Consider the following 11331-nt stretch of genomic DNA (forward strand, 5'->3'; position numbering starts at 1 on the left):
TTTTCTGACTTTTACGAAACACTAAGGAAGAAAAAGAGAGGGGGAGAGAAAAGAGAGAGAGAGAGAGAGAGAAAACACGAGAGAGAGAGAGAGAGAGAGAGAGAGAGAGAGAGAGAGAGAGAGAGAGAGAGAGAGAGAGAGAGAGAGAGAGAGAGAGAGAGAGAGAGAGAGAGAGAGAGGGAGAGAGAGAGAGAGAGAGAGAGAGAGAGAGAGAGAGAGAGAGAGAGAGAGAGTTTACTTCAACGAGATATTTTTCTTATCATTTTTTTGTTCATTGAACAAAATGTGAACAATTTTTTCTCATTGACTAATCTGACACTGTGAACACTAATTTTTTTTTCATTTAACTTACTCTACAACAAGTTAGATTAAAAAAGATTTCCATTGAAATCTTTAATATTAAATCGATTAGTTGGACACACACACACATATATATATATATATATATATAAATAACACGATAATATTATTTTATGTTTAAAATATTATTATTTTTGTTTATATATCCTACGAGAAGATACATCTCAATGTTGATATTTCTAATCTACTTAATCTGATATTACGCTTATATATTTTCTTACAAAATTGAAATTACAAGCTCGTACCATTTGACACGTCTTTTTTTTTTTTCTTTCTTTCTTTTTCTTTTCGTGTCTTATTTCTTTTATATTGATATATAAGAAGCATAGAAAAAACAAAAAAAAAAAACAAAACAAAAAATGAAAAATGAAAAAAAGAATAGAAATTTACTAATATTATTTCTTTTCTTTTTCTTTTTTCAACTTAACAATCATTTCTAACATTTTTATGGAATCCATTCGACTTCGTTAGTCTCGTATTTTCCAGAATCTCTTATAACTGGTATAACTCTATGCGTATCCTCTGGTTTCGATGTTGTACTTTCCTCAGTACCAGTTATCTTATGATAAACTTTGCTACCAGCATGTGCAACCCATTGTACACCATCGCCAAGCTTTTCGCCAGCTTTACGTACGGCACTGCCCAAGCTTTCAGCGGTGAAAGTATTAGGATCGATATTTATATCGAGGGTATCATTATCCCGTGGACAACCATTCTGAGAAATAATACTAAGATCATAAGGATCTATTCCGTAACCTGACAATTGTCCTTTTATCCTATCGATAATACTCTTGTCAAGATCACGACGTCTTGAAAGTATAGTTGCACTTTGTCGATGGGCAAAAGCTAATTTCTGACAAGTGAATATCCCAGCATAATTGTCATAATCTGTAGTAAAGATTATGTGAGATGCTGTACCTGCTACACCTACAAGAAAAAAACAAAAAGGAAAATAAAAAAAATTATTTCAATATTTACTTTTAAATCTTTTCAATTAATCAGATTTATTTATATATATATATATTTTTTTTTTTTTAATATAATGTTTTCCTTATCTAATAATCCCTTAATTTCATTTACTTACTAAGAGGGAAGTTAACTTGCATTCGAGCTGGAGTACTAAGTTCTGGTACACTCAATTCACCGGTATAGTGATACTCATGTTTCAGTGGTGTAAGACCTGTATAGAAAGACAGAGAGAGAGAGAAGAGAAAGAGAGATCACACAATTACGGATAATTCATCCCACTTGAAAAACATTTATCCTATTGACATGCTTTTATCAAACCGACTAGGGTCCACGTATTATTCTTATTTTTTAATCTATAAAAACTTTTCCAATAATGTTAAATATAACTATAAAATATTATATTTATATATGTTGTTATAATGAATATAAGAATCATCTAAATTTTCTAATAAGGAGACCACTAATGTTGAATATAATTATTGGTATATATATATATATATATATATATATATATATATATATATATATATATATTATAGTAAATATAATGATTAAACTCACCTAATATAGGATGATCAGAATCTTGAGTTATCAAGTATTCTCCTGGTTCTTCGCCACGAGTATAATTGTAAGAAATGCATCTACTTGCCGTAGATGTTTTCTGAACGACATACCATACACCTAGAAACTACAATTTCATATAATTAATATTTCTGATATGTCACAGTGATTAAAGAGTGTCTTTTAACGATCAGTATCATTACCTTGTTCATTTGAAATCCATGCATAGGCTCTACTATGGGACAACTACCCATGTGATAAGTATGAGCTTTAGCAAGTGTTAAAAACCCCGCTAAGGCAATATAGAATAGGATCGAGAGCATCTTCTGAAAATAAAATGTAGTGAACAAATTAGGAAAAAGAAAAAAAAAAGAAAACAATAATATCATCTCTTAAAAGTAAACAAATAAATTTCTATTTTTTTTTTAGAAAGTACTGTTAAATTCTCATCAAGTTTCTATTGAAATCATATATGCGGGTAGAGAAATTAAAAGATAACAAATAAAAGATAATAAATAGGGGATTGTTTATATATAAAAAAAAAAGAAAAAATCCTATATTAATTGAAATTTGGTTACACTACATAACAAAGCAATACTACCGATGATTCGATGATATCCGAGCTTACATTAAACACGATGATTCACTCGACCTTGGACACGCATCGAAGAGCAAAGACCTCTGATTTACGCTTCTAACTATGTTTTCTTCCTTTTTGATAGACGTGAATTTTTTAAAACAGTGAAAAAAAATTTATATGCGATTATGATCGACTTTTTCTCGACCTATTTGATCTTTCCTCTTTTAATAGAAAAATTGACTACAAGAATATCTATTATATATGTACATATACATATATATAAAATGATATATATATATATATATATATATATATATCATTTTAAATGAAAATTTATATTTTGTTGAAAGCACAATCTACGTTGTTTTATTGTAAACAATATTAATGTTACTTTGTTCTTCGGTTGTCTTAATTAAAAAAAAAAAAAATTATTTGTTAAAAAACAATTGTACAATACAAATGTTATGAAAATTTCATTGTTTTTACAATCATATCTTAACTGAAGTCAAAATAAATGTAAATATAAAAGTTATTATAAATGAAATAATTACTTTAATAAATATAATATTTAATTAATTATTATTTATATTGTATAAGTATTAATTGAAAAATATAGGAGAGAGAGAGAGAGAGAGAGAGAGAGATAGATAGATAGAGAGAAAGAGAAATATAATGCAAGAGACTCACCGTCTAAACGTCTATCCTTAGTTCTGAACGCAAACTGTAAACAGTTTATTCGAGGCTTCACTTTATGTGCTAGAGATCTCCCCACTCTCTCTCTCTCTCTCTGATATTCAATTATACGTCATGCAAACGTTAAGTCAGTAGTATGCAGGAGAGAGCAAATGATGATACGGTTCCTTTCCTATCCCTAGATGAATAAATTCCTGTGAATAATAAAGATAGATTAAAGAAAAAAAAAAAAAGAAGAAGAAGAAGAATAAAAAGGAAAAGAAAAAAAAAAGAAAAGAAAAACAAATTTTACAAGAAATTTTATAAAACAAAAAATAATTGTTAATAATTTTACATCATTATAATTATTATTATTATTATTATTATTATTATTATTATTATTATTATTATTATTATTATTATTATTATTTAATTTCACTTAATAATTTACCATGTCCTTGTTTATAAATATCCACAAGTCGTTAATTAATTCCATCAATTAAATTTGACACTGGATTTCTTCATTTATAATCTGCAAACTCTTACAAATTTGTTAAATTAAACATTTTTTTTTCTTCTTTTTTTTTTTATGTAACGTCATTTTACAAGAACGAAAAAATATTTTTTATATTATATAAAAATGTAATTAAATGTTTTACTATTTGTAACAGGGATCCAAATATTGTTGTTACATTGTTGCTCGTGATGACGCATCTTAGTCGACATATAAGTGAAATTATTATAGGGAGTATGGTTCTAAGAACTGGTAATACTCTATATGGCTTCCATTCCTTCCTCTAAATAATATAATATGATTTCGTTGAAAGGTTAAAACGTTGTTAATTCTTTGAGAACTGAGTCATAATTAACACAATACCTTTATACCAGAGATACATAGTTCAATCATACTTGAATGATTATTTTGTATGAATGAAAGAAAGGCCTTGTGTATAAAAAAAAATTGTCCTGTATTTGCAAAATAATTTACAAATATTATGTTATTCTAAAGAATATACATATGTAATATTTATCGAGAGTTTTTCTATACTTTTTTTCTTTCCGTTCCCAAAAATGATTATTATCTTATTTACTTAATAAATCATTAAATTTATCCGTTCGCATTCATATCTTTCTTCACACATTAGATATCAGAGTATAGTAAAATAAAATAAAAAAAAAAAAATAATAAAAAAAAAAAAATAAAGAAAAAAAAGAGAGAGAACACTTAATTAATATAAATTATAAATGAGATTATTTCATGAATAATATTGTACTAAAAATGTTTAAGTATAATTTTAAAGGAGTTCTTAGTTGTCAATATAGATACAAAATATTATAATAGTATCATGTAATCATTATATCGAAATTGTCTTGATTTATAATTGTGATATATAGTACACACATTGGAAGATGTAAGTGTACTCAAACACTAAATAATAAATTTCGACAAATTACTTAATATATAATATAATTAACTTTAGTATGTAATGAGCATATAGTCATATCCATCAACTAAAGGAATGTTCGCACTCAAATAACTTAACTCACATCCCTCCACTATCCTAAGATATTTTTTTTTTTCATATTGTCGCACGATTAAAATGTCATAAAGAAACACAACGAACGTATCTTTGTTTGTTTGTTTGTTTGTATGTTTGTTTGTTTGTTTGTTTTTTGTTCTTTCCTCTTTCTCCTTTCTCATTATGCAGATGGTAACTTTCTAATATCCAAATCTTGGAAATAAGGATGTTTCAAAGCTGCCCTTGCTGTTATTCTATGAACGGGATCATAAATAAGCATTGCCTGCAATAGATCAAGTCCATCCGCGTCAAGATTCTTTACTTGGGCTTCTAGATTGTTTGTTACCCAGTTTGGAAATGTTGTTTTATAATCATTTAATTGTGTGACACCAGGCCATATTTCTTCTGTAGGCGTTCTTAAAATCCTATTTAAATTTCATTAGAAAATATATTTATAATATTGTTTATTTTAAATGTGATAGAAAAAAAAAAAAAAAAAAGAAAAAAAAAAAGAATATTCATCTTACCGAAATATTCTAAACAATTGATCGATTTCACTGTCTCCTTGAAACAATGGCTTCTTCGTCGCCATTTCAGCAAAAATACAGCCAACACTCCACATATCTATGGCGCAAGAATATCTACTAGCTCCAAGAAGAATTTCTGGTGCTCTATACCATAAAGTAACAACCTCGTGTGTGTAAACTCTGACTGGAATTCCAAATGCTCTTCCTAATCCAAAATCTGCTACTTTGATAACTCCTTTTGCACCAATTAATAAATTTTGTGGCTTCAAGTCACGATGTAATACTCTACGTTTATGACAGAACAGAATTGCTCGTGTTATCTGAAAGAAAGATGAGGTAAACAATATATATATATTTGTTTAATTATCATTGTTACTTTATGGCTTATATACTAACTTGATATAAATAGGACTTGACTGTTTTAGGTTCTATCATTATACCATTTCCCAAACTGTCCATATATTTTTTTAAATCCATAGTAAGGTACTCAAATATAAGATACAATCTAGATTCTTCCATGAGAACGTCGACCAAGCTAACGATATTTGGGTGTTTCAACTCCTTAAGAATAGAAATCTCTCTGATTGCAGTCGATGGTACACCTTCGTCATCGCTTTCTAAGCGAATCTTTTTCATGGCTACAATTTCACCAGTCTTTTTGTGTTTACCTTTATACACAACACCATATGTACCTATAATATCATAAATGAAAACTTTGTTAAATACTTTTTTTTTCTTCTTATATAAATAATAATGATTTACGTAAAAATAATTGAATATCAAAATTTCTTCATAAATTATTATACGCGTATAATGTACACTGATAATATAATAAATATGTAATATAATTTAATACACAAACACAAATATATTTATCACAAATGTTTGAAATAACCTTTAACACAAACTAAATTTATACTTTACATAAGTCATATAAAAGTTGAAAATAAGAAAAAGGATAAATTATAAAATGTATGAATATAATTAAAACTTATTGATAAATAAATCGTTAAAAGAGCTAACAAACTTTTTATAAAATTGTATAAAATATAACAAAAATTAGACGCTTTACCTTCACCAATTTTTTCAATCTTAACAAAATTATCCATGATCTTAAAATGAATAAGAATCGAGAATGTCTTAAAGCTCTATTCCTATAATATTTATCCTTAATATAAATCACAATAAGCTAAATAGAAGAGCATAAAAAAAAAACTTATTTCACATGTCCTACAACTTTCTGTGTGTTGTCACGTAACGTTCAAATTCAAACGTCGGTACGCCATATTGTTAAATACATTTAGAAAGTAACTCGGTCTCTTCCGTATGACATCGGACATTGGATCGACCAATCAGAAGAGGCGTTGCATTTTTATTATTTTTTATAACCCGCCAAATATTATGCAATTGTTTCTTTCAATATAAAAAAAAAAAAAAAAAAAAAAAAAAAAAAAAATCGCAATCTACATAAGCACCTTACTTTTTAAGTAAACTTTATAATAAAATTAAAAAACAATGAAAGAATTAATAAAAAGCAATAACTCGAACATAACCACAAAATTGAAAATATATATATAGTATTTTAACAATCTTATATTTTTATTAAAAAAAATGCATATATATATATATAAATGGAAATGAAAATTACATAATAGAATCTGCTTTATTACATACACATCATACAGGTTTGATTAATTTATTTCAAAATGTAAACATAATCAATACAATTGCTGAATGCTGCCAGTTAAAAAAAAAAAAGAAATTAAAAAAAAAAAGGAAAGGATTAAAAAATCTACATATTTGTTTCAACAATTTCTTCGAACAAGTTATTTCTTTTTACATCTGTATTTCCTGTACATATTTAATAAAGAAGTTAAAAGAAAATAATAATATTACTGATAAATTTTTTATATAAGTCTACTCGTTAATATTGTAATGCTCTTAGATTTTTATCTCTTTACGAATGCACTGAAACAACTTATATTTATCCTTGAGACTACGATATAAGTTCTTATGAAAATTTTATGACACAAGTTCGAACAGAACACTATTTTTTTTTTCTTTTTCATTTTTTAATCTCGTTTTGATAACTTACAAATATTTCTATATTATAATACAGTTTACCTAGTTTCATCTTTTTCTTTTTTTTTCTGAGAATTTCAATTTCTTTCATTAAGTAAATATTAATAATAATAATTTTTATAATAATAATAATAATAATAATAATAATAATAATAATAATAATAATAATAATAATAATAATAATAATAATAATAATTTATCGTGGAAATTGATAACCACCGGTGGTGTATCCTAGTCCCACACCACGTTGAGTGTGTGTAGTAGCACGTGCTACTTCATATTGTTGTTCCATATTATTAAACATTTCTTCCTGTTTCTTCAAAATATCAGGCTTCGCGCCTGCAATTGGTGTGTTAGGTAAATCTCCTTTTATACCCATCAGTCTCTTAAATTTCGCAGTTACTTTCCCATCTTGATCATGGGTAAATGTTGTACCCATCCATGTGTTCACTGTAGTAGCTGTATTGGAACTACCTTTACCTTCTTCTTGTTTCGACTGTGCGTTAATAAAAGAAATAAAGTATATATATATATATATGTTTGATCGCATATATATACATATATATATATATTTGATCGCATGGTGATAAATATAAGTGAAAAAAAAAAAAATATATATATATATATATATATATATATACATATATATATATATATATGAGATAAAACCAATAATGATTAATATAACAAATAATTCTAATATTAGAATAAATGATGAAAATGATAAAATTTGTTCACCTTATTAGCCCATAATAATTTCCTCTTTTGAATTTGTTCTGCATATTTCCCTTGAGTAGCAGTGGTCAATGGATTATAATAATTTTGTTCGCTTTGAATTCCCAAAGCTACAGTATCACCTTCTGGTGCTTTCAATTCGATTCCTAATTTTTCTAATTGTGCCAATTTATTTCTTCCCTTTTCCTCTCTATAACTCATTGTTCTAAAGGGTGGTGGGGCACGGTCCCTTGATCTTGATCTTGATCTTGTACGATCCTTTTCTTTATGATAATTCGATCTTTCTTCCCGATGTCGATCCCTAGATCTTTCGTCCCTAGAATGACGACGTTCTCTTTCTCTTTCTCTGTCTCTACGTCTATCTCTGTCGTTTCTATCACCTCGAGTTCGATCCCTTCGGCTATCGTCACGATAATGATGATCTTTCTCATTCTTTTCTTTCTCATCGGTTTTCTCTTTACGTTTATCCTCGTCACGTGATTTTTTCTCATCGTCCTTACTTCGTTTCTCCTTAGTATCTTTATTATGAGTATTATTATCACCACGCTGTTTTCTATCATCGTATGATGATCGACGATTTTTTTCACTGGCGTTATGCTTGTTACGGTCAGATCGGTCACTCCTTTTATGCTCATCCTTTGTATTTACCGTATTGCTTTCATTATCGGATCTCCTGTAAAACGATTACGTTCTGCAGGGGTATACCACACAGATTCGTATTATTATTCTGTATGAAGTGGGTTTATTAAGATTTTACTAAACTAAGCACACACATATATGCTCAGTGATTAAAGATTTTTTTTTCTTTCTTTCTCTTTTTTTCTTTTCTTTTCTTTTTTTTTTCTTTTTTTTAAATCGACATTATGATAAAATAAAACGCGTTAAAAAGTAAAGTTGACAATAATCATATACAAACCAGCTCACCTCTGGTCTGAAGGAGATGGTGAAATTCTAGACGAGTCTGTTTTTGAACCTAGTGCTGAGGGCATTGCCGCAGGACTATGAGCACGTTCACTGCCAGACTCTCCAGAAGAGTTATTGTTGTTGCTTTCCTAAAGAAATAAAAATTGTTCGTTTTAACATATTAGATTTCTATAAATAAAGTTATTACATTTAAAAAAAAAAAAAAAAAAAAGAAAAAAGAAAAGAGAAAAAAAAAAGAAAAAAAAAAAAAAAGACTTTTCAATGGAGAATTATAAATAATTTTATGCAGTTATTAAACTAAAATTACATTATCCTCATTGTAGATGTATCTCACATATAAATAATTATTTGTATATCACTTAAATTTCTAAAAAGAAGAAACATAATGTTTCTATTTAATATAGAATTTAATAATGGGATACAGTTCTTAATATTATTATTTATAACGAGGAAGAATGTACCTAAGATCAATAATTGCAAATGGGCTTCTTTATAACGCATATGAATTTTATATTGCGATACTTCTCTTATTGTCACGACGTTTTTATATAATAATTAATAGCTATGAACAAATAATAAATCATACGATTTTGTCTATTCTTCTATGACAAAGAAAAAAGGAACTTTCTTTCTTATATCCTTGGTTGTACTTGATACAAAGTTTTCGTGATGCAGAAGATTTACGCATCAGTTACTTTGATTACATAATCCAATTTTTCTGTTAATTGCCGGTAGGTATATAAAACCAACATGAAACAACCACATTACAAAAGAGAGAGGTAAAGATATTACATATATCCTCCATCCATACATTCATATATACATATATATAAATATATATATATATATGTATGTATGCAAAATGTTTTATATATATATATATATATACATATATGTCTCAGCATTTATTTATTGCCTGAAGTACTTTACACGTGTGGTGTTCTTTGATGGTTGGTGTTTTGTTAGTGTTACCTTCTGCCAGCTTCCTCTACTCACCTCTGTCTTCTGAATAGGACTTGGGGGTAGTCTTGAAAGACCCTCACACAGCATAGACCTTGCCGAGGTGCGTAGATATTGTATCATGTATTACCAACAGAGCTACGTGTTAATATTTTCTCACGAAATGGTACTATTCCCATTTACTTATCATTTAAACTTTTAAATATCAATTATAGTCTGATCATTCCTTTCAACGAAAAGGTTTTAAGATCACGTCTTACAAATTGTAACTTTTGATAATATTGAAATGTATAAATCCGTAATAAAGTATTTAAAAAAAGAAAAAAAAAAAAAAAAAAAAAAAAAAAGAAACAAAATAAATAAATAAAAGAAGTTAGGTCTTATGACATTATTATGAAATGACAACTGAATATAATTAAACTTAAGAGAACATGGAGAAACAAAAAAAAAAAACGTAATAACAATGAGAGAACTCAAAATTACTAAACGAGTAATCATATCCATTATTAATTAATTTTCGTTTAATAGACCATCTTGTTCAACGTGACCTCATAATACCAAATACCAGACTGTTCGCGTATCAGTCCTAAAACCCTGTCACGCACATACTGTCCCTACATAGCCATCATTGTATCTTCCCAGTCCAAATGTTTCGAACTTAAAATTAAACAGATGTGTTTGGAAACATCTCTTTTAATCATACCTCACTCATGTCCATTTGTACTGGGTCATAGTTGGCATCACTAGCCCTTCTGTTTCTTACATCTTGTCCATCGTATGACATCTTGAAAATCAAATAAAAATATGTTAAATTTCATATTAAAACCTTTTTTTTTTTATATTTTCCTGATACATACATAAATATAGCTAAATATCAAAATATTATGTAAAATAATTTTTGTAGAAAATTGAGAAATTTTCGTAGGAAAAAAAAAAAAGAAAAAAAAAAACAAAAAACAAAAATTATCCATTACGAATAATTCATATTATCTTACATTTATATATATATATATATGTATACATATATATATATAATATATTCTTATTTATGATTCGCCATTAATGGTGTCTCGGAGTTAGTGCGCATTGGATTCAATGCGTTACTTTGGAAGCCATGATTCCAAGCGTGTACATTGTAATCATTACCGACATTATTGTCATACAAATATGATAATTTTCTTCAGGAAAATGTCATAATATGATGTAAAAAGTATATATTAATATCATCTTACCTTCGGTTCTTCCGAATTATTACTATTTTCACCGTCACTCGCGTAACTCGCTAATGAATCCATAATGTCGTAAAAACGAATTGCAGACCAGTGCGGACTGTCTCTTCCGATTCTAACAACTTGGCGGCGCTGCGATATTTTTCTCTTTCTCTTCCTCTCTCTCTCTCTCTCTCTCTCTCTCACTCTGACTCTCTTTCTCTCTCCCTCTC

General features: G+C 27.7%; 3 protein-coding genes across 7 annotated transcripts; all 3 read right to left on the reverse strand.

Annotated features, from left to right (window-relative positions):
* Nucleotides 1-536: 536 nt before the first annotated feature.
* On the reverse strand, nucleotides 537-3314 carry LOC118444204 (apolipoprotein D). Of its 2 annotated transcripts, none has more exons than XM_035872245.2 (5): nucleotides 3158-3314; nucleotides 2094-2216; nucleotides 1891-2017; nucleotides 1445-1540; nucleotides 537-1287 (listed from the first exon to the last, which is right to left on the reverse strand). In XM_035872245.2, the coding sequence occupies exons 2-5, from the start codon at nucleotides 2211-2213 to the stop codon at nucleotides 806-808; spliced, it is 825 nt and encodes a 274-aa protein (XP_035728138.2). In that variant the 5' UTR covers nucleotides 2214-2216; nucleotides 3158-3314; the 3' UTR covers nucleotides 537-805. The 2 variants fall into 2 exon arrangements, with proteins under 2 accessions (XP_035728138.2, XP_085516936.1); XM_085660810.1 differs by lacking the exon at nucleotides 3158-3314 and adding an exon at nucleotides 2519-2601.
* A 1124-nt stretch (nucleotides 3315-4438) lies between these two features.
* Cdk1 (Cyclin-dependent kinase 1) lies at nucleotides 4439-6488 on the reverse strand. Its single transcript, XM_035872244.2, has 4 exons — nucleotides 6262-6488; nucleotides 5586-5881; nucleotides 5190-5509; nucleotides 4439-5087 (listed from the first exon to the last, which is right to left on the reverse strand). Exons 1-4 carry the CDS (start codon nucleotides 6296-6298, stop codon nucleotides 4844-4846), a joined length of 897 nt encoding a protein of 298 aa, XP_035728137.1. The 5' UTR covers nucleotides 6299-6488; the 3' UTR covers nucleotides 4439-4843.
* A 920-nt stretch (nucleotides 6489-7408) lies between these two features.
* On the reverse strand, nucleotides 7409-11267 carry LOC118444233 (uncharacterized). 4 transcript variants are annotated; one of them, XM_035872307.2, is made up of 6 exons: nucleotides 11123-11182; nucleotides 10594-10674; nucleotides 9927-9984; nucleotides 8931-9058; nucleotides 8010-8679; nucleotides 7409-7767 (listed from the first exon to the last, which is right to left on the reverse strand). In XM_035872307.2, exons 3-6 carry the CDS (start codon nucleotides 9978-9980, stop codon nucleotides 7468-7470), a joined length of 1152 nt encoding a protein of 383 aa, XP_035728200.2. In that variant the 5' UTR covers nucleotides 9981-9984; nucleotides 10594-10674; nucleotides 11123-11182; the 3' UTR covers nucleotides 7409-7467. The 4 variants fall into 4 exon arrangements, with proteins under 4 accessions (XP_035728200.2, XP_035728198.2, XP_085516935.1 ...); XM_035872305.2 differs by lacking the exon at nucleotides 9927-9984 and having other exon boundaries at nucleotides 11123-11267; XM_085660809.1 differs by lacking the exon at nucleotides 11123-11182 and having other exon boundaries at nucleotides 9927-10028; nucleotides 10594-10612.
* Between the last annotated feature and the right edge of the window lie 64 nt (nucleotides 11268-11331).

Source organism: Vespa mandarinia, chromosome 13, assembly GCF_050613455.1.
Source record: "Vespa mandarinia isolate Hongniang chromosome 13, ASM5061345v1, whole genome shotgun sequence".
In the NCBI taxonomy this organism is placed as follows: domain Eukaryota; kingdom Metazoa; phylum Arthropoda; class Insecta; order Hymenoptera; family Vespidae; genus Vespa; species Vespa mandarinia.